At 44.1% G+C, this 23,880-nt stretch overlaps 1 protein-coding gene across 1 annotated transcript in view; it reads left to right on the plus strand.

Annotated features, from left to right (window-relative positions):
• The first annotated feature begins 13,935 nt into the window (after window positions 1-13,935).
• The window catches only part of scgn (secretagogin, EF-hand calcium binding protein), a 67,212-nt gene continuing 57,267 nt past the window's right edge, over window positions 13,936-23,880 (plus strand). The window contains exons 1-2 of the mRNA XM_078539238.1: window positions 13,936-14,170; window positions 15,983-16,053. Coding sequence (XP_078395364.1) covers window positions 14,098-14,170; window positions 15,983-16,053 — 144 coding nt within the window. The 5' untranslated portion in view covers window positions 13,936-14,097. The remainder of the gene's footprint in view (window positions 14,171-15,982; window positions 16,054-23,880) is intronic.

A 23,880-nucleotide genomic window follows, 5' to 3' on the forward strand; every position in this document is an offset into this window, starting at 1 on the left:
CACCATGGAGACCTTGGTACAGGACACCCCTCCTGCACTGCTGCGTGGGTTGAACTCCATCGCTGATGCCATAGTTGGCCTCCAACAGTGTGTAAGGGAGAGGGGTGCGGGGCAGTTCGATCTCACTCCAACTACCCCTACTCAAGGGGTTACCCAGGGACCCTTGAGCACCCATAGAGAGTGGGATCAGCAGGTGCACCCCCCAGGGCCATCCATCCAGGTGACTCCGGGAATGCCGGCCCATCCGAACCCCTTCTTCCTGTGACCTCAACAGCTCCAGCTCCACAGGCCAAGGAGGGTGCCACTGCCACACAGCAGGACCCTCAGACTCACTGCTTGACTCATCGTATGCAGCTGCAGCAACTGCATCTGCATCATCTTCGTCCACAGCGTCACCCCTTTCCAGCGCAAGATTGTGGAGAGTGCAGCATGCAACCACTATCAGCAACACATGATCGGGGGGGCACTGGAGTGCGCCCCCTGAACTGTCAGCAGGCCGAGGCCATCCAGGTCATCTGTGAGCTCTCAGCACCTTTTAAAGTGGGGCTGGCTCCCATCTCTTCAGCATTTCAGCATCTGTGACCAGTGATGCTGTGCTCCTGAAGTGGTCAGGTGCTGAAGGCAGATAAAGGATCAAATGCTTTTAAAGTTTCATGGCTGCACCTCTATGATAAGATGCTGATAACAGAGCACAAGTGAGCTGCCCTCAGCCAGACAAGAGCCAGATATTCTCAGAGGCTATTTGAAGATCTATGGAGTATCCTCACTGCATGTCGTCACCATCCTCCTGGAATCTAGCGACTATTAGCCACGGCATCTCCATGACAGAAGCATTGTCACAGAGGGCATGTACATTACCATAAGCCAGACTGGAGTCAAATGTTCATTGATGCAATGTGAGGAACTATGGTGTCTCCTCACTACATGTCATCATCATCCTCCACAAATCTAGCAGCTATGAGGGCCTCCCGAGCGCACCTGCCTCCACTGGCCAGTGCAAGGGTCTTTATCGCCTTCGAGGTTCTCCTCACCCTCATCTCCATCGGTGTTGACCTCATCAGAGGAGACCTCCAATTCCTCCATCTCCTCCTCAGCCAGCTCCTCTCCCCATTAGAGCACCAGGTAGTAAAGGGTGCAGCAGGTGACAACAATGCATAACACCCTCTGTGGACTATATTGCAGGGCTCCTCGAGATCGGTCCAGGCATCGGAACCTCATTTTCAGCATCCCTATGGTCTGCTCCACCAAGTTGTGAGTTGCAGCATGAGCGTCGTCATACCTCCGACCAGCGACAGCTCACTGTGGCTCTTTGGTGGACATGTGCAGGAGCCCCAGCTGCCCCCTTCTTCCAAAGGGTGCTGTTCCTCCCTCTGTGCAGCTAGGCACCTCAGTCACTCTCTTCTCCATCGTCTTTGCTCTCTGTAAGCCACAAGGCATACAGCTAGGTCCACCAGGCTCCATGCTCCTGATGTACTTCTCCCGGAGGATGAAATGGAGATGCATGGGTTAGTATCGGTGTACTAAGAACCTGTCTTGGTTAAGTATGAAGGCCCCTTAATGCATCCCGGAGAGTGCTGGCCACCACTTAAATGGCCAGAGATTAGTGCGCTGCATGGCTGCCCGAAACCCCACCCGCCTCTGCTCCACTCCACCTAACCGATTGCCGGCAGCTTCACCCATTGGACTGCATGCCGTGCTTTCAGCTCAGGCACAGGCATTCTCCTAACCTGCACTGCAAGGCTGCACTGTTAGCTTGAACCGAGGGGGAAACTAGTCCAAACCGGGATGATGACATTGCAAGTGGCTGTGAGCGCCTCTACCAGTGACTGCTCCATGGCCAGCTTTAGCAATAAGGTTGTACAACATCCGCTAAAATGCTCATTAGTTTGCAGTCTGTCCCCGAGGGGTGAAAAGCTCTGGAGAACTTGGTGGCATTTTGATGCCTCTGCGTTGCTTGAGTGAGCAGATAAGCTAGAGGTCCAACTCCAATCACATCAATGTGGCTCCGCCTGAACTGTTTCAGCTGTAGAGGAATGGTGAATTTATACAAGGTTTCCCTCATGCATGGCCACTTCCCTCACCCACCGACCTGTAGCACACAAGCACTTGCTTGTGCGCTATCTTTGACCATAGGGCAACCCTTGCCTCGCGCCCCCCACAAGTCGTCTCAACCGCAGGGCAGGCTTGCTCCACCACCACCCCCCCACCCCCCAGCAATGTGCCTCAACCTTGAAATCCAACAGGCGACCCAGCCGAGCATTCCACAACAGTGCTGTGTACTCACCTCTGACTTCCCCTCAAAGTGCAGCCCACCAAATGCACACCTTTTGTATGCTGTTGTGAAACATCGACATGCAATCACGCCGATGTGGGCGGATGATCCAGCAGGAGGGAACAATTCCGGCCGGCTGGCCTTATAATGATATGCTGATGTGTTAAAATGAGATTCTGGATATCCTATGGTGGGAAACGTGCCCACCATCGCCATCAGACCAGCAAACTGGCTTCATGATGTTGTGAAACCGATTTTTGGCCTTCTTGCCATATTGCCTACTCACACCACCGAACATGCCTGACACCAGTGGGCACGGATAATCCCAACCGTAAATGCGTTAGAAGCAGTTCAGAGAAAGTTACTAGACTGATACCAGGAATGGGAGGGTTGTCTTATGAGGAAAGGTTGGACAGGCTAGGCTTGTATCCGCTGGAATTTAGAAGAGCAAGAGCTGAATTGATTGACTTAAGATCCCAAGGGGTCTTGACAGGGTGGACGTGGAGAGGATGTTTCCTCTTGTGGGAGAATCTAGAACTAGGGGTCACTGTTTAAAAATAAGGGGTCGCTCATTTAAGACAGAGATGAGGAGAAATTCTTTCAGAGGGTTGTGAGTCTTTGGAACTCCCCTCCTCATAAGGGGATGGAAGCAGAGTCTTTGAATATTTTTAAGGCAGAGCTAGATAGATTCTTGATTAACAAGGGGGTGAAAGGTTAACGGGGCAGGAATGTGGGGTTGAGGTTACAATCAGATCAACCATGATTTTATTGAATGGCGGAGCAGACTCGAGGGGCCAAGTTGCCTTTTCCTGCTCATAATTCGTATGTTCATACCCTATCCAATATCACCACCTTATCAATTTTAAATCTTTCAAGTGTCTGAAGTACCTCTTCTTTCACCATGACCTGCACGGCATCTTCTTGGTAAAGAGACTTGCAAAGTATTCATTTAATACTTCAGCAAAATCTCTGGCCTTCATGTGTAAATCCCCTTTTTGGTCACCAATCATCCCCATTCCTCCACTTCCCACCATTTTACTATTTATCTGCATATAGAGGAATTTTCTATTTTCTATTTTATGTTAGCTGCCAGTCTCTTTTCATAGTCTCTCTTTGCTTCTCTTATTTGCTTTTTCAATTCCCCTCTGAACCTTCTATATTCAGCTTGGTTTTGGCTATATTATCCACCTGACATCTGTCGTAAATACACTTTTTCTTCTTCACCTTAACCTCTATCTCTTTTGTCATTCAGGGAGCTGTGGGTTTGTTTGCCCTACTTTTCCCCTTCATGGGAATATACCTTGACCGTGTTTGAACTCTTTGTTCTTTAAATGCAGTCCATTGTTCAGTTACAGTCCTGCCTAACAACCTTTGATTCCAATGTATCTGGGACAGATCTATTCTTATCCCATTGAATTGGCTTCCACCCCACCGCCGCCACCACCACCTCCCCCCACCCACCCCCCCTCATCCCCTCATCCCACCACCCCCGCCACCCCAGTTAATTATTCTTACTTTGGATTGTTCCTTATCCTTTTCCACAGCCAACCTAAACCTTATGTTACAATGATCACTGTCTATTATATATTCCCTACTGACACTTGATCCACTTGGACTGCCTCATTCCCAAGAGCTAGGTCTAGCAGCCTCTCCATTCTCGTTGAACTGGAACCATACCGCTGTAGAAAATCCTTCTCAACGCACACCAGGAACTCTTGCCTACCTCTTCCCTTTACTACAATCCCAGTCTATATGCAGATAATTAGAGTCCTTGTTATAACTACTCTATAATTCTTGCACCTCTCTGTAATTTCCTAGCAAGTTTGTTTCTCTACACCTTTCCCGCTAGTTGGTGATCTATAGACTACACTGAGCAATGTAATTGCACCTTTTCGTTCCTTAGCTCTAGCCAAATAGATTCTGCCTTGGCCCTTCTGGAACGCCCTCTCTCTCCAAAGCTGCAATGTTCTCAACCAATGCTGCCACCCCTCCCCTATTCTTTCCTTTTATATCTTTCCTGAACGCCTTGTGTCCAGGAATATTTAATACCCAGTCCTGCCCTTCTTTGAGCCAGGTCTCCGTTATGGCCACAACCTCATATTTCCTCACAGCTATCTGCGCCTGCAACTCACCAAACTTATTTACCCCGTGCATTCACGTACACAGTAACCCTAGTTTAGATTTAATTATTTTCTCCCTTACTCTGAATCCACTTAATAACTTCTTATTTCCTCCTCTGGTGCTATTTGTCTCTCCTAGTATCCTGTGCACCTTGGTATTCCTCTTGAATAATCCCTCCTGGTTCCCACAACCCTCCCAAGTTAGTTTAAACTCTCCCGATAGCACTAGCAAATTGCCTTGCAAGGAAATTAGTCCCGGCTCTGTTCAGGTGCAACCCATCAGGCCTGTACAGCTCCCAACTCCCCCTGAGATTCCAGGATTCTAAAGCCCTACCTCCTGTACCATCCTTCTATCCACACATTCATCTGCGTTATCCCCCTATTTATATACTTACCAGTGGTAATGGGAGATTGCTACTTTTGAGATTCAGCTTGCTAATTTCCTAAATTCTGACTGCAGGGCCGCGTCCCTCTTTCTATTTATGGCGTTGTTACCAATGTGGACCAAGACTGCTGGCTGTTCACCCTCCCGCCTGGGGTGTTCTGCTGTCATTCAGTAATGTCCTTTTCCTGGTACCAGGGAGGATCCTAGATTTATGTCTGCAGCTGCAGAAATGCCTGTCTGTTCCCCTGTGTATCAAATCTCTCTCATTATTGCTCTTCTCATCTTCTTTGTGCCCCTTTCCCCACCCCCAACACTGTACAGCTGAGCCAAACATGGTGCCATGGACTTGGCCCTGGCTGCATCCACCAGATGAATCATCAATTTCAAATATGTTGCCAAACTGGAAAAAAATGCAGAAACGGTAAGGCAGTCGTAGTATCAGGAATTCAACTACCCTAATATTAGCTGGGATAAAATCAGTGTAAAAGATATGGAGAATACTTAAAATGCGTGCAGAAGATCTTTTTCTCAACCAGTAGGTAACGATCCCAACAAGAGATGGAGCAGTTCTGGACTTGGTTTCAGGGAATGAAGTTCAATGGTATCCAGAAGGGGTATCATTGGGGGAGCATTTTAATGATAGTGATCATTAAAGAGTAAGATCAAGAATAAAATTTTAAATTGGGGAAAAGCCAATCTTACTAAGCTGAGATGTGATTTTGCAAAAACGGGCTGGCAGCAGCCACTGGAAGGCAAATCTGTGTTAGAGCAATGGAAGGCATTCAAGGAGGAGATGAAGAGGGTTCAGAACAAAAATGTTCCCACAAAAAAAAAAGTTGGGCCTCCCAGATCTCGCTTCCCTGCTCCCCACTACTCACACCCCTGCACTCCCTTGTCAAAGGTAGGATCAGGGGAAAAAAATAAAGCTAATTTCAGATGCCAAATGCTCAATACAGGCTAATTTCAGATGCCAAATGCTCAATACAGCTGAAAGCCTGGAGGAGTATTGAAAGTACAGTGGTGAAATTAAAAAGGAAATTTGGAAGACAAAAGGAAAAATATTGGCAAGTAAAATATCAGCAAGGAAAGCTTAAAGGTATTTTGTAAATACACTAAGAGTGAGAGGATAACTAGGGAAGAGAGACCAAGAAGGTAACCTGGGTGTGGAGGTGGAAGATGTGAGCATGATTCTTACTGAATACTTTTGCCTGGACTGTCGCTTCACGATCGGGATGGCAGAGGTCGTTTCATGCCTCCACAAACCCAACCTTGGAAAAAGAGGCCAAGAGGGTCAGATTTCATTCTGGGGGTGGGGTGCAGTTGGGATGCAGGCTGGATTAGAAGTTGGGCTGCCACCCCCAGAACGAGTGCAAAGACTGCCTGGTGCAGAAGCAGGCTGGACAAAAAGTCCGCCTCTGTGCACTGGAACTTTGTTTAAGCTAATTTAAAAATGAATTTAAAAATCGCTCCAGCCCTCACCCCCACACACTCCCCATGCCCCAGCGATGCCACCCCATTCACCCCCACCCATTCCCATGACCCCTCATACCCTGATGCCCATCTACCTACCCCCGTGGCCCCTTACATCCCCTATGCCAACCCATGCACCCCACGCATCCCCATGAACCTTTATATCTCCTATGCCAATCCATGCTCCCCACCCACCACTCTTTCATCTTACCCACTTCATGCTAACATGTTGAGTATCCACCATGGGCAAACCTCAGGAGCCATGCTGACAAAATAAATTTACGTGTCTATTGATGCTGGCATTATTAAAACAAACTCCCACTGATTTAAAAAAAAACTTTCAATATATTGAAGTTCTTTCAACTAACCTCTCATGAAAATATTTCTATTCTATAACCAGTTGGAGCTGTCAATCAAACTACTTACTTAACACTCCACTGTGATTTTATTAGGTTGTAAAATCAGTCATGCATCACAAATCCTATAACGTTAGCCCTCCTGTTTATTTCAACAGACAGACTGAAATATCAAGTTTGTGTTTTCTTAAACTCAACGCTTTTTAAAAAATTTTAAACCCAGCAGAGTTAAATCCCTTGACAGATTTGACCATGCCAATAAGCTCTGACAGTTCCAATGAGTGTTTACAGTTCTCGGACAGCTTGGACGGTTCTCGGACAGCTTGGACAGTTCTCGGACAGCTTGGGTGGTTCTTGGACAGCTTAGACACTTTTTTGATGCCTTGGTCTGTTCATTAACAGCTTAGACACTTCTTTGACAGCTTTGATTGTTCTTTGACAGCATGGACAATTCCAGTGAGTTTTTGCACTTTTTACACACAATTGTGTCTACTTTTAACAATCCCAAAAAGCACTTGGCCTCTCCCCATGGGTGCCTTACCTCTCACAAAGGTGTCCGGGACCATATCCAAAGGGGTACTTCACCCCTCCAAAAGGGTACCTTGGCCATCCAAACCAATCCACTAGGTTCAGACCTGGTCTTATCTGGTCTAACCTGCACATTTCGGGTTTCAGACACCTACTTCACCGAAATCACGAGTGAATGCAGCTGCTGATTTATATGGGCATTTGCATTTCCTAAGATACTGAAGCAATCAATGCCCACAAGCAGCAAGACCTGGACCACATTCCGGTTTGGGCTGATAAGCACCAAATAATAATTGTGCCACACAAGCGCCAGCCTGTGATCATCATCAACAAGAGAAAATCTAACCATCTCCCCTTGACATTTAAGAGCATTATCATCACTGAACCCCCACTATCAGCATCCTGGAGGATATCTGACTCAAAACTTAATTGTGTCAACCATGTAAATGCTGTAGTCACAAGAGCAGGTTACAGGATAGGAATTCTGTGGTAAGGAACTCACTTCCTGACTCCCCAAAGCCTGTCCTCCATCTACAAGGCACAAGTCAGGAGTGTGATGGGATATACTCCACATTCCTGGATGAGTACAGCTCCAAAAACACTCAAAGTTCAACACCATCCATGTCAAAGCAGCCCACTTGATTGGTACTCTCTCTCCATAACTGGCGCACCCATGGCTGCAGTCTGTACCATCTACAAGATGTACTGCAGCAATTCACTAAGGCTCCTTTTACAGAACCTCCCAAACCCATGACCTGTACCACCTAGAAGGACAAGGGTTTTTTTCTTGAACTCCAATTTTTATTAGTTTTTATTAATTCCTACTTGCTGATTGGCACTGTGCCTGACTGTATGGGATTTGCTAATTTATGGATATGAAATTTGAGCCAATCAAATGAAAGTGCAACATAAATTTGATTAGAGGCAGCTTGACACCTGAATTGCAGTGGGCAAATTGCCCGCTATACATTTGGTAATTAGCATGTTGGTGTACGCAATGCACTACTGCAGAAAATATTGCATTGCATTAATATGAGTAATAAGCAAGCAGTGGAACCCAAACAAAGAGGAATTTATTTTCCCTGATAACATTGTGCACTACAGTTTTGAGAAGGAAACTATTACATTACTAATAATTCCACATGTTAACAATGCAGCTTTATGTAAAGTAAGTTCAAACTGCAATTATGACATGTGTGACCTATTTGTGTACCTTTATATGACCAAGATAACATAATGGACGGAATTTTCTGGACTTACTCCCCGTAAGGACCCCTTGTAGGTCAGGAACCGATTTGACAAATTAATGAGCTTTGCTGAGGCTCTTTCACCAAGTCACAGCACTGCCAACGCCCCTGCGGGTTGCCCTACTGATTAGGGAAGACGGGCAGGATGATGCATCTAAACATGCACTGAAGGATATCCATTTAAAGGGATGTTGGGAGAGCTCACAATAGCAATGAGTGCAGCATTGAATATATCAGGGGGAAAGAGGAAACTGCTGTAGGATGGAAGTGCGACATAGCCTGTCCCCCATCCCCCCACCACCACTCAACCAGGTTCAGCCTTGTCCCTGGAGGTAATGATGCATGCAGTCAGGGCCAGAAGAGAAGTCCTCTTCCCTGAGGATAGGAGAAGGAGGCCAGACAACAAAACCAAGCAGGGGTGGCTGCAAATGGCAGAGGCGGTCAGCAGCAGGACTATGATGCTGAGGATCTGGATCCTGTGCAACAAATTTAATGACCTTATGAGGTCTGGCAAGGTGCCTCATCTGGCGGCCATCATTCTCTCACCTCCCTTGCATTCTCCTATGCAGCACTCCTCTGATCAACACACCTTACTGTCAAACATATTCCCTTGTCTTTAACCGTCCTCCTCAAATTTCCATCTCAACCCCATTCTATTGCTTCCTTGCACCTGTTCTTCACAATCAGTCTCTTCAAAATTTGACCATCCATCCTCAGCAATCAATTCATTTCCCACATACACAACTCTCTGCCTTCTCTCATTGAAGGAGAAAAATGTATACAATTCCAGAGAGAGGCAGAGAACCAGGGGCATGAGTCGAGTCTGCAGCCATGGCCACCCTGATTGTGATGGAGAAGGAAGCATTTAAATCGGTAAAGTGGCACTAGCACTGGTCATTGGTGATAGAGAGATGGGACTGGCCAAGAGAGCTGCTGACAGCAGTAGATGATGCACTTGGCACTGAACAGTTGTTCATGTTGAATTTAGACCACGACATGAAGTATCGCGATCTGCACTATGCTAACTTAAAACCCTAATTCACTTATGTTCAGCGCTAGCTCCTATCTTTCATCTCGCACAGGCCCTTCACAGGAGCTGACAGAGGAGATGAGAGAAAAGCCCAAGGTATCCTCTGAAAAGGCCCAGCACTCAATAGATGCACCATCACATGACTTCTGTGCACCCTGCACCAGTGCAGATACACACAGCTCAGTGGATCCAACAGGTAGATAGGATGGCACAAGGTGAGGAGAACATCACATATGGTCAGGAGCAGGTACTGGATACAGAGACAGCTGTGGAGAGTCCCAGTCAGAGGGCACAGGACACTTCAAGCTGGACACAGATTCTGAGAGCCTTGGGGGCATCAATGAAAAGGGAAGTTATGGAGCAGCAGCAAGAAATGTGTGAGGTTCTGTCAGCATTTCCAGAGGCAATATGCACACGGAGGAGTCCATTTCAGGCATTTGCACTGATGACCGCCTCCACTGAAAGAGTGACCAGCCTGATGGGGAATTGGATGTGGCAGACCACTGCATGCATGCTGGCCCAGACCAATGGCCTGCACACACAAGGGAGTGAGCAAAGCACTGCCTTGGTGGCTGAACAACACACTCAAATGCAGCCAAAAGCTCTCCTGCTCTTGGCCATCAGGGAGTACAGGTGTGCTCTGAGAGAGAAGATGAAAAAAGAGCACATAGCACTGGGGACTCTTCTCAAGGTGGCCACACTTGGCCCATTCCTTCCCCCATCAGTCAGAGCACTGCGTGCTGCCTCCTACCCCAATGACTGAGTCTTTCCCTGCACAAGTGCAGGTGGAGCAATCTTTAGCAGGGTCCTCACCAACTCCAAAACCCTGAGGATGTCTGCCACAGACAACTCACATCAAAGCAGGGTAACAAGTAGCCTGTCTCTAACTCTGCTGAAGCCACAGGGATAGCATCACATAGAAGTAATAGGAAGTGTAAGGGAAGACATCTTAGTTACATAAAGGGATTCAATTGGGAGCTTATAACAATGTTACTGTTTCATTAATGCCCTTTATTTCAATAGCAGCACAAGTTTATGTATACTTATCATTTTCACAGTCTCTACTTTGCTGCATCTACTATTCACCCTGGTCAGCTCTCTTGGAATGGAATGAGCAACCTTGAGGAGGAATGGGTATGAATGTGACAGTTGGCTAAATAACGGTAGGAAGGTGTGTTGGGGATGGGCTCTGCAGAGGGGTCTTGATGGAAAGCATTGATTGCTGTAAGCACATTCTTGAAGTGAAGCACCACTGGATAAGTCCATTGTGGGCTTCTCTGGCAGACAGATACGTGACTGCAGGCACCAATGGCACATCAGGCTCCTCCTCCTCTGAGAATATTGGGCACTTTCCACCTTCCTCTTGTGGTAGCTGGAGTCCTCCCTGTACGTACCATGTTGTGAAGGACACAGCGGACCATAATAACCCAGGCCCCCGACATGCCTCCTCTTGTAGCTCTCCTATTTCTCTGAGGTAAGGTTCCTCACTGAAGTCAGCAATTAGGTCTTCAGAGGATAGCCTTTCTGTCTTGGGTCAGCTGCTATGGCTGTGTGGAGAAGAGAAGGCCTGCAGGAGATGAGACTGCAGAAGGATGAATGAGTCAAGCAGCTCCCTGGATATTTTGCGCAGACATGCCTAATGCTCTTGTGGTGGTCACAGACCAGCTGCACATTGAGGAAATGGAAACCCTTCCAATTAATAAATGTGGTCAATCCCACTTATGTGGCAAACACCCGCTGCACCTTTGGAAATCCTGCAACTGAAGCAAGGCTGAGTAGCCTTGACAAACAAGGCATTAGTAACCTGGATGATACAACTGTGAGCTGCAGATGGTGACATCCTGCAGATGCCACCAGCAGATGTGAAGAAATTGAGGGCTGTGGTCACCTTGACAGTCACAGGCTGTACGTGGGCAGCTGCTCCTCTTGGACAGAGGTGTTCTGCCTAAAGGTTGTAGATGTCTGTGTACCTGCCTGAGAACCTGAGCCTTCTGCGACACTGTTGTTCAGACGTGTCGAGGAAGCTGACCCTTGGCCTTGACCTCAACCTGCCCTTTGAGGTGCAGCCCTGTGTCCATCTCCTCTGTTTCATGGAGCTGCATATGATTGTTGGGAAGACACCTGCTGTTGGAGTTTTTGCCTCTGGTGTTATGTCTAGCGGGCTGGATCAAGCTGCTGCTGCTGCTCCTCAGAGGTCCGAGCTACTGCACCTTAGCTAGATGCCATGTTACAGGGACATCTCACAGACAAGAGGTTGAGATCCAGTTCAGTGGACTCCAAGGCATTTGAAAGTCATGTGAGAAAGTTACTATTCTCAAAGAAAGTCGTGAGTTCAGGCTGAAAGAACTACCCCTGTCAGTGATAGCCTTTCACTGTAGCTAACCACAAGCTTGACTTTATACTGTTGCTATCAGGTCAGTTCCTGCTGTGCACTCGCCTCCTCCAACCTGGCGAAATGTGAAACAAAGTAGAATCCATGCACTGGCTGGAAAAGTCAGCAGGCTGGGCAAAAGAAGCACTTAATTGGCTTTTTAAGGATCGTAGTTGGTTTCCCAACCAACGTAGTTACCCACTTGCTAAGGAACTGGTCCCTGTGAAACTGGAAGAAGGCAGGATGATATCAGGATCCCGACCCAATGTCATTTTTAGAGCATTTAATTCCTTGCATGCATCCAATTCTATCTCCCTTTGTCTGGGAAAACTCTGCCCAATGGGCAGAATCTTCAAAGATTGTTGGGTGTCTGGTCCATATGTAGGTCCAGAAACTGATGGTGTCTAAGACCCACCTGTTTACAGAATCCTCCTGGAGGTGGCCAATTAGCAGGCCATCCAATTACAGGCAGCAGGTGGGTTCTGCAGCTGGAAGGGCCAATCAGAGCACCTGAGGCTCTTGGTGCCCAGCAGCCCTGTTGGGGAGGGTGGGCACTGCTGATGTAGGTGGGAGACAATGAGAGTGCCTCAAGATGGAGGCATCCTCTGAAGACTTCAGAAAATGGTTAAAGTAAGTGTGCCCACCACAGCCAAACCATCAGTGTGGAAGGTGAGGGATGGGGAAAACTCAGGATGGTCTATGGCTGCAGCTGGAGCCCTCTGGCACTCAACTCCAAGCAGGGGAATCAAAGGAGGCTTCACTGACCACCCCTGTCCTTTCCACCCCCCACCCCCTCCCTGTAGCTTGCTGCTGTGAGCCTCCTCCGCCATCTGCTAGGTTTCAGCCTCAGCATGGGGCCTGTCCACTATTGGGAAGATCTTGGTGGCATCACTAATCTGCCCAAGTGGGTAGCTGAAGCCAGCATGACCCTACCTCCAGCAAGACAGATCGGAGGTGTTTGCAACTTTCAAAATTGTCCACACTCCTGCCTCTAACTAGTAAGCATCGGGCCTTTCCCAGAATTTAGGTCCCTGGGCGTAGAATTTCCATCACCTGAGGCTCTCCACTGTCCATCAGCACCACTGGGACTGGTGGCTGCTGGAGGTATTGCACCATTCAGAGGGTTAGGATTAACAGGAGACCCAGGCCACAGTTGAAGAGAGGATGGGTGTTGCTGGCTGGAGGTGTGGGGAGGTTGGGGGGGCAGGGGGTGTGTGGGAGGTGAAAAGAAAGGGCAGGGGTTTCAGCGGGCCACCCCTTCCCCGATGCTGGGTCCCTCAATCGGGCACTGAGTGATTTTGAGTGAGGAATCCCCCATGGAAGCCCACAGGCAAACCTGACAGACTTTGTTTTCAGGATTCCAAAGTAGTGACTCCCCCGCCCACCACTGGTTGAATGCCAACGGCAGCAGGATGAGGCCATTAACTGGGCACTAATTGTCTGCTTAAAGGCCTCAATTAGAATCCACAAGAAGGCCATTCATGAGCTTTCCTGTCCCAGACTTAATCGGGCGCCCGGCACCCTCCTGCCTGATTCAAGGCCCCCATCTCCAAACTCGCCACCAGGGGGCATTAAACTCCGCCCAATGTGCCTGGTACATGGGGGCAGTGATGGAGTGATTCGGTGAGGTCTCTTGTCCTTTCAGTTGAAAGCCTAGGATAGAATTAGAGGCTGAGGGTCAGAGGAAAGCGACCATGCATTTCAGGGCATGAACCAGGACTGAGTTATATCTGTGATTTCTACTCGAGCTTAGAAAATGATTCTTCTACAGTAGGAAAACGGTACAATAAGCACTTCATTAATTCGATAAACCACGATTGTTTAAAACCCTTTAGAATATTGTCCCGGAGATTTTTCTCCTATGTGACCTTTCACGACCTGGGTCAGTTGGACAATATTTCACTGGTCTTGTTAAAAGGTCTTTTTTTTTAAAAAAAAAGAGAAAAAGAGGTGATCCCGCAAGAATATTACTTTATCTGTCGTGGTCGTGTTATTATTCCAAACAGCCTTTCAATGCAGACTTCTCTATGACCTTAACAAGTGAGTGCACTGGGAGCTGATCAATTGGATGCTGAGGTGGGAGGAGCCGGAGCTCGTCAGCAAAGCTGAGGTGCAGAGACCGGGCTGGCTGGAGAATGTTTGACACTTGGCTGTTCGGCTCGGTGCGACTGTGAGCTTTCTTTGTGTTTCACTGGACCTGTCTTTTCCCGGGAGTGAAGAAAGACCTCTGCCCACTCCGAACTCCTGGACCTCTCCTGTGAGCTGCAGCAGAAAAGCTCTTTAGCAATTGGAAACTGTTGCTTTCACTCGCCAGCACCATGGACAGCCCGGACTTCGACAACCTGGATGCCGTCGGTTTCCTTCAGATTTGGCAGCGATTTGACGCTGATGGTAACTCAATTTTACTTTGCCACATTCGATGTTAAATAGAGGGGGAGACCCTTAAGTCATTTTATCAATACACCGGCACAATGCAAGTATGGGATGATTGCATAAAAAACTCAAAAGTATTACTATTTATCTGGCTATAAAATAGGAATCATTTTCTATTATGTTTTGAAAACTTTTTTGGGACCAAATTGAGAGCGCTGGAATATTCAATAGAGCGGAAAGGATAAAACAAATGAATTTTAACAATATTTGCATAAATACGGCGGTTGAGCAGGATACTCTTTCTGACACTTTGTATGGGGTTGACTGTCGCCCGTTCGAGACGTTTTATTATTAAGTTGGTCCAGTGGTAAGACTAGGGTCTGCTTCGATTTTATTTTTGTTCTCCATGGGTGAACTCAACCAATTTTATTCCACTGTTGCAGCTTGACACTTTTCACACTGACCCAACTCCCCTAGTTATCCTGTCTCTTGAACCAACAAATCGGTCTTTTATATCGATCATCATTTGAACGGACTCCACCCTTGGATTAGGGATGTAGTTGGTAATTTTGGGAATATTAATTTTAACCAGTTATCGGCTCAATCAAAAATAGAATTCTGTTTGGTACTTGCAATTTTTTTTTAAAAAGTAGAAAATGGAGCAAAATCAGATGAAATCTTCAATTTTGCCATTTATAAAAAGTTGACCTTGAGAGCTTCAGTAAAGAGCTGGTACAAGGGTCAGGTGTTGGGGCTTCTTTGAATTCTGATTCATAAGCACCAATTTCAGTACTTTTCCCCCAGAGGAGATTAAAAGCTGCAGGTCAGGAACTAGTCCAGTTTGCTTTGGGTCATTGACTGTCATTGTGCTCACTGTCTGCATTTCGGAATGAATTGTGCCATCCGAACATTGGTGCTCATCGGGGAAATGCTCCTCATTCTAGACCCAAACGTGTCAGCACCATGGAGTCAAGAACCTCCCAGATACTGCCAGACCTGCATCCCAGCATTTTCTTTTTCATTTCAAATTTCTGGTATCTGCAGGATTTTGTTTTTGTGTTTGTGTCAGCACCATTGTAGGGGAATACACCCAACATCATTCTAAGGTAAATTGTAAGACACTATAGGTATCACAGACTATTTAGAAAGTGTGGACTTGGGCATGGTGTCATTTCAAGCCTATTCACCCTTTTGTGGAGAACTAGGAGCTATACTTTTATAGTCAATAAAAAGTTTTCTTTTCAATTTATGCGCTACTCACTCCATTCAGGACAACACATAAGATGGCAGAACCTTTTTGAGAGCACTCAGTGGGAGCAGTATTTCTACACTCTGACCTCTGTACATCCTTTTGGAACAGCAGCAACCAAGCAGAATTACTATACCACTAAAGCAGACTATCATTTTAAAATTGCTGCTCTTAAATAGCTCTGTCTGAGCAATGTCTGTTAGGCAGGCTGTCGTCACCATTAATGCAAAACAGTCAGCTCTCTTGGCAAGTAGTTTTCTGTTGTGTGTTGTCAGGAGTTGTAAATCTATTTAGATGACAAATGAAAGTATGAATACAAATCCATGTGAATAATAAATGCATTTTAATGAAATCAACTGAGCAGTAAAATGCCCCAAACTCTAGCTAGCCATGTTGGTACAGATTTGATCCTGGGTAGGCAGGATCAATTTACTCTATTTACTGTACTGTATTGTTGCTTATTCTGTAACAGAAGTTCTTCAGACAGGATTGCATGAAATGCTTGTTTTTACTGATCTTATACAGTACTTCTGCAAATGATTTTGTTGGAACGATTACACTGTTTGTTAAACTCCATCTAGATAATGGCTACATTGAAGGCAAAGAACTGGATGATTTTTTCCGTCACCTCATGAAGAAACTTGGTACTGAAGTGAGTACACATCCTACTTTAGCTTGTTAAGTAAACCTAATCATACACATTTCCATGACAACATATTTAGTTCCTTTCTGGCAGCTGATTGCCAAATGCATGGATCAAAAAAAATGGGAAGTGCTTTCACTAAAAACAAAATAGCATCAAAGTCAGTCATGCCAGAGAATAATAATGTTTTGTTCAACTCTGATTGCATTTGCAAGGACAGAAAAGAATTATCCGACCGGATTGCGTGATGTTTTCATGACATTCACCCTCCTTAAAAACCCAGCAAATCCAATCCTTTCCATGAATAAAATACCTTTCTTATCTTTTCTCTTTTGTGTATCCAGTTTGTTTTAGACTTCAAATCATAATTGTTTAAATCATGACTGCAATAGTTCTGTCACAATTATTTTCTTCAGTCAATTAACTCTTTATGGTGAGCTTTTCTTGAAGTTTTTAAATTTATGAGATTTTGATTTTGTGACTTCTGCAAAAAATATCAATAATCTCAGGTAGAATTGAATATAGACATGGGGCTAATAAAATATGTTATTAAAAAGCAAATAAACTGCAATTGTTGGAAATTCAAACATAAACTGGTGGAAATGCATAGCAGTTCAGCAAATATCTGTGGAAAGAATTGACAGTTTACCATGTGAGGCAGAATCCTTCAGGACTGAAAAATGAAAGCTAGGCTCGCCCTTAGAACCAGCGAGGCAAAAACAGACACACAAATCAACAAAAATACGCCAAGGAGAAAGAAGTATCTGTTGAAAAACCAGTATCCTTAACACATTAGAGTGTGTAAGAGATCACCTCAATCAGGCAATAGAATGTAGTGCGACAGAAACAAAGAACATCGAAATAGCTGAAGTAGTGACTGACACAAATAAAGAAGAGAACAAGAAAATGGAAGAAATTATCAAATACTTTGTTATCTTTGTGAACATTTGTTTTGATAAGGCATTGTATGCTGGTGGTCTTCATCCCAGTACAGCAATATTCAGCCTTTGCCTAGGGGCAGCACTGTTGCCTCTGAGTCAGAGGGTTATGGGTTCAAGGTCTGTCCAGGACATATGTACATATTTTTAGCTGACACTCCACTGCAATGTTGAGGGAGCACTACATTGTGGAAGATACCATCTTTCAGATGAGATGTTAAACCAAGGTCCCATTTGCCCGCTCAGGTGGATGCAAACGACCCCATGGTGCTATCCAAAGAAGAGCAAGAGGGCTGTCCCGGTGTCGTGGCCAATGTTCATCCCTTAACCAGTACCACTAAAACAGTTTAATCGGTCCTTTTTTTTTCATTGCTGTTTGTGGGGCCTTGCTGTGTGCAAATGGGGTGTTTTGCTTCCCCACATGACAACAGTGAGCACACTCCTGAAGTAATTCACTGGCTGAGAAATTATTCAGATTGTGAAAGGGACTATACAAATGCATGTCCTTTTTTCCTAGATTATGCCTGTTGTAATATGCCTTTAAGGGATTTCGGCATGATGTTACTAGAAGGGAGTGTGTCATGTGATCTGGTTTTAGTTTCATTTTTGCTTTTAAGCAGAGCACACACAGGCAGGCTCTGCTGCTGATCCGTCTTTAAACTTTCCACCTTTGTACCAATGTTCCCAAGTGCTTAGACTTAATAAATGAACTCACAATTTGCTTAACCAATCCCTTAGTGATTGGTGCCTTTATATCATTACAACAATGCACAGGTGAAGCAACGAAATTAGACAATTTGTTAAATGTCAGTGATTGTTAAAACTGCTTCAATATTTTGAGTGAAAAAAAACAAAGGTTTTTATGGATCGCTTTAACGGATTAAAAGCAAAACTTGGAAATAAATCCAGAAATATGGCACAAATTCAATGTCACCATTTCGCCACAAGTGAACTTGTTTGCAGGAGGACTGGATTAATACATATGTGGCTGTGAGTGGGGAAATTGCACTTTCGCAAGTTTATTCACAATGCAAAACATCTGATCTGAACCAAATTTTCAGATTGAGTGCAAAGAGTGGGACAAATATATTCTGGCCTCTAGAAGATGAAAGTTTTATGAAGCTGGGAGCAGTGAATAGTAAAACTGTCTGTCTGTTTTTGAGGCACATTGAAATTCAGAAAAATAAATTACCAAGTTTGAAGAAATAAGTACCCCCAACTAGGAAGGTACTGCTGTATAAAATCAAAATTTTGTTCTAAAATAGTCTGTGCATTATTGGTACTGAATCTTTCTGTTGAATTTGTTCTGTTTTCAAATAATTAGGTCAATTTGTTTGTCTTTTATACCAGAAGCTTTTCTGTGCAGGAGAATAATCTAATTTAAAATGCTGATGTCAATTCAGAATTGCTCTATTTGTCAGCGCATGGAGCAAAGACCTGACACTGACTGAGGATTTTGTGGAAGGTATGGGAAACCAAGTGTCTTAAGGAGATTTAGATTTAGTTAATAGACAAAGTAGCTCCTTCACGGTTTAATGCTGCATCACTATGGAATATCAGGGTGATCTATTGGGAGCTGAACTAAATTGTCATTGAGAAAATGCTTAGAATTCATTGTTAAGGAGGCAGTGGCAGGACATTTAGAAAATCATAATACAATCAGGCAGAGTCAACGGGGTATTGTGAAAGGGAAATTGTGTGTTCCAAATTTGTTAGGGTTCTTTGAAGATGTAGCAAGCAGGCTAAATAAAAGGGATATTTGGATTTCCAGAAGGCATTCAATAAGGTGCCACATAAAAAGTTACTACATAAGATAAGAGCACATGGTGTTGGGGATGATATATTAGCGTGGATAGGGGATTAGCTAACCAACAGGAAACAGAGAATCAGGATAACTGAGTCATTTTTCAGTTGGCAAACTGTAACTAGTGGAGTACCGCAGGCCTCAACTATTTACAATCTGTATTAATGACTTGGATGAAGGCACAGGATGTATTGTAGCCAAATTTGCTGACAATACACAGATAGGCAGGAAAGCAAGTTTCCTCTCATGGGGGAATTTAAAACTAGGGAGAACAGTTTAAAAATAAGGGGTTTCCCATTTAAGACTGAAATGGGGAGGAATTTCTTCTCACAGGGGGTTGTTAGTCTTTGGAATTCTCTTCCACAGAGAGCAGTGGAGGCCGGGTCATTGAATTTGCTCAAGGCTCAGTTGGACAGATTTTTGATTGACAAGCAAGTTATGGGGATGGTGTGGGGGGCAGGCAGGAAAGTGGAGTTAAGGTTGCAGTTGGATCAGCCATGATCTTATTGAGTGGCGGAGCAGGCTCAATGGGCCAAATGTCCTTATGACCTTATGAAGTTCTGAGAGTATGAATGGGTGCTACATGCAGCATGAGGACAAGTGACTAGCATGAGACATAAATTATGGTCTGGATGGATCACTAGTTCTGGGCAATTTTTGTGAAAATAAATGTTAATCAAGGTGAAGGAGTTTTGCACTCATTAATTTTAGGTTTGGAACAGGGGTTTTTTCACCATTAACAGCCAGGGAGTAATTTTATTGACTTTGTGTTACTGTTGAGTGTTCTATTCGTTAATTTTAACAAATGGAGAATGATGTGCATTGCGCCCCTGTATTCTTCAGATTTGCTGCTGATGGGTAAAGCCCTCCAAAATTGGTGAACCTGTCAGAAATGTCAGTATCACTTGGGTCAAGTATAACATGGACCAAATGCAGGATAAAGTTCCCTCTATTCAATCCAGTCATATGTGTGTTAAACTCCAACTTCATTGTGGCATCTCTGAGTGATACTTTTAATTTCATTTTGTATCAAATTATGGGCAATTTTTGTGCCATGGACCAACAGCTGTTTAACGTTGAACTGAGACAACCCACATTGGTTTAATGCACAGTGTCAATGTCTAGCATGCAGACCAAGGCGTTCATTTATCAACTTATATGCATTTCTTCCAATTTATTCTACTGGGAAGAGTCACTATTCATGAGTAAGGAAATCCAAGAATGATCATGTTACTTCTCCTTGAATTGTTTAGATCTGCAGGTCAGAGAGGTATTTTCCAGAGTCTTTTTTTCCCTTATTGGTCCTTTTCTGGTCTCTCCAGAAAATAGCATGTCAGTGAAGAAGAGGAGAGAGAGTTTGCAGGAGATGGCTGGTGTGGTGCCATAAGAAATGCCTAGACATTATGCTCCACCCATCATGAGTGTGGGACAGGCTTAATGGGACCAGCAATTGTTTTCCCTGCTAATTGTTTTCCTCTGGTCATATTGGTTAGGGCTAGAGTCAAATCCAGGCGGCAGAGTGCAATTATGTTAACTCAAGGTGCATTACCTGGTGGAAAACATTTTCAGATATCATACTGCCTTAAATTTAATGGTTCATTAACATTTTCCTCTCCCTTAATTTAGTGGGTTTATTTAACAGGCTTTTTTAATGAGTTAATGCCATCACTGAGAAAATGAAGAGCAGAATTTCAGACAAATAACACTATGCTTTCATTCATGAAATCCCACAAGGTAGTGTCAAGGCTTACATTTTTGTTTCATTTCACTAAACAAAAATACAAGCTGAAAGCAATGTGTTCAAACACTATTAAAAATAGACTTTGATCAATTTATGGTAAAGCAAATGTTTACAAACCATGGCACAGCAGTGGTAGCATACACTCAGATCAAAACACAATGTTTACCTACATCCACTAATTGAAGAGCTTTAGCTGTCAAATATTTGTCTCCATCAGATACTATTTACAATCTAAGTTCCATTTCATGTGGCTGGTTTATGTTAGGCAGATAGTTAACCATTAAAGAGGAGCCACACCAGGCTTTGCGATTGAACCACCACTACTCATGTCAAACCTGGCTTGTGTCAATAGATCCACTGTTTCTTCCACATGATTAACCAAACTGCTTCAGACAAAATCAAACTGAATAATGTTAACTTGTGCAGCTGCATCCTCAAAGTTGACAGTCCATGTTTTCATGAAGGCTTAAAGCAAATTTATTTTCCTACTTTACTCTTGTGTATCCCGGAAGGTGCAGGATTCTGCTGAAGACCTGTCTGCAGCTGATGGTAGCTGATAAGTACCTTGCCCAAGTGTATTTTTTTTGGTGATTACATGTGCCTGAACGGTGAGTTGCTGTCGGACTATTTCATGACAGGGTGGGGGAACCACAGGCAGGTAGGACCTCTGTTTAATGTCACATTCAAAAGACAGCTTTCTCCTGAAGTTTCGGCATAGATTATATCCTTGTTTGATGCATAAATCAAAATGAAGTTAATATTTGTTATTTAAACAGCATCACCATGACACACAAAAGATCTATGGCATTATTGGAAAAACAGAGATTGCTCCAGTGTTCTTTCATCTCTCAGCTAATGCTAGCTAAAATAAATGAATTGGTCATTGCTCTCACTTACTGTTTGTGGGATCTTGCTGTGTTCAAATTGGCAGCCACATTTTCCTACATAAGAATAGTGACTACCTTTCGAAAATAATTGTTTCTGAAAGAGACATCGTGAAATTATCCAATACAAATATTTCTTTCAAATAAATCTTTCTTTCTAAGGTACTTAATGTCTAGCTGCTATTAACATAATATGTAAAAAATTGACAATGGACATTATTTAATTCATGTTCCTTGTTTTACTGGTCATACAGTATTATTGTAAAATTGTTAAACAAAAACAGTGATGGCATAAAAAATAGCTGCCATGCTAATTTCACGATACCTTCAATCTAATGTGGCCCACCTTCAAGAAAAGCATGACCAAGAGGACAATGAGGTAACTGTGCTGATCTCTCACTCCCAGCTGGGAGCCAGCCCCAAGGGGAACATGAGCCAGAGATACAACTAGAGCAGTTGTAAAGATGTAAGTGCATTAGAAGCAATTCAAAGAAGGTTTACGAGACTAATAGCAGGAATGGGCGAGTTGTCTTATGAGGAAAGGCTGGACAGTTAGGTTTGTATCCACTGGAATTTAGAAGAGTAAGAGACGACTTGATTGAAACCTTTAAGATCCTGAGGGGTCTTGAGAGGGTGGATGTGGAGAGGATGTTTCCTCTTGTGGGAAAACCTAGAACTAGGGGTCACTGTTTAAAAATATGGGGCCACTCATTTAAGGCAGAGATGAGAAGAATTTTTTTCTCTGAGAGGGTGGTGAGCCTTTGGAACTCTCTTCCTCAAAAGGTAGTGGAAGCAGAGTCTTTGAATATTTTTAAGGCAGAGCTAGATAGATTCTTGATTAATAAGGGGGTGAAGGGATTTCGGGAGTAGGCAGGAATGTGGGGTTGAGGTTACATTCAGATCAGCCATGATCTTCTTGAATGGCAGAGCAGGCTCAAGGGACCAAGTGGCTGACTCCCCCTAATTTGTATGTTCATATGTTTGTAGTGCAGCTCCAATTCTGAAATCTGCACTTTCCAAGCATGGCTTCCTGTTGGAGATGCTACATTTTCTCTAATGACTATACTAAAGGGTATAATATACCATGATCGTGGTGGTTTACGTAGTGAAAGATGCAGCTCTCTCTTACAGGACTTGTAAGTCAAGAGTGAAATGACTCCTGACTATCTGCTGTCCTGCTGTCCTGTACATTCTCTTCAGTGAAGTGTGCAATTTCTTGAAGGAGAGTTTGGAATAGATTTGAAATGCTTGTGGATAACATCAAAATTCATGCCAAAAGCCATTCATTCAGTACCAATTCTAATCCATGTCATGTTTTCAGGAAAGTCAGAGCTTCCGGGATTGGTGTCTGATCACACGTGTTGTGATCCTACCGGTGTCAATTAAAAAATATGTGAGCAAATGTCCAAGTTTATGCTCATGGCTCCCAAGTTTCACAGAACCTGAAGTGCTTTTTGGGGAATTTGGATACACCCAAACTTACCATCGCACCAAAATTCCCAATACAGCACCTAATAATGTAACTCGGTGCATAGAAGTTAAATTTATGCCATTTGCCCTTCAATTAATTTCCAGCAGACATACTCCAGGTACTAGACCTGTTGCCAACTGTAGACCAGATCACAGCACGAGCCTGTGCTTTTAGGAGAAATGGGAGATTTAATTTAATACTAAAAGCTTCATGAGTAAGATATAATGTGGCTTCAAATTCCAATTGAATTACCTTGAAACCGACTGCTGCACTTGCACGCACTATTGCAAAAATGAGATTTTACTGTTACATTAGCTGTCATTTATCATCAACTTGGGCTATATTAAGTTCTTTGAGAACCATCAATTAAAATATAATTATATTTCCATCTGCTTACACTTGCTTTATAACTTAATTATTATTTTTTTCAATTCTATCAATCTGTGTCCTCTCCACCAGCTTTTTAATCAGTTTAAGTACAGGAGCTTAATTATTTTATTTTAAACAAATGACACTAGCTTTGTATGTACGTATGTCTATATATATGTTCTATGTATCTGTGTATATTTACATATAGGTATGTGTAGGTAATTACAAGCGTGTGCATCAAAGCTAGACCATTCCGCCCTTTGAGCCTATTCTTCAATTAGAAAATGGTTGCTATGTAGCTGAACACCATTTAACCAACACAGATCCCTTTCCCTTGATGCCCTTTTTTTATATCAGATCTTTGGATCTCAGTTTTGAAAATTGACCCAATATCCCTGGCCATTTGGGGGACAGAGTTCCAGGTTTCCAATACCCTTTATGTGGAAAGGTCCTTCCCAGTATCACTGCTGATTAACATGGCTTTAATTTTAATATTCTGCCACCCCACTAACCCCCCCACTCCCCCAGTTCTGGATCTCTCTGCATGAGGAACTCATTTTCCTGTATCAAGTCTGCCAAATCCCTTTCTTCTTTTAAAGCCTCAATTAGCTCACTCCTTGACCTTCTAA

This window comes from Cetorhinus maximus, chromosome 3, assembly GCF_964194155.1.
Source record: "Cetorhinus maximus chromosome 3, sCetMax3.hap1.1, whole genome shotgun sequence".
NCBI classification, from domain to species: domain Eukaryota; kingdom Metazoa; phylum Chordata; class Chondrichthyes; order Lamniformes; family Cetorhinidae; genus Cetorhinus; species Cetorhinus maximus.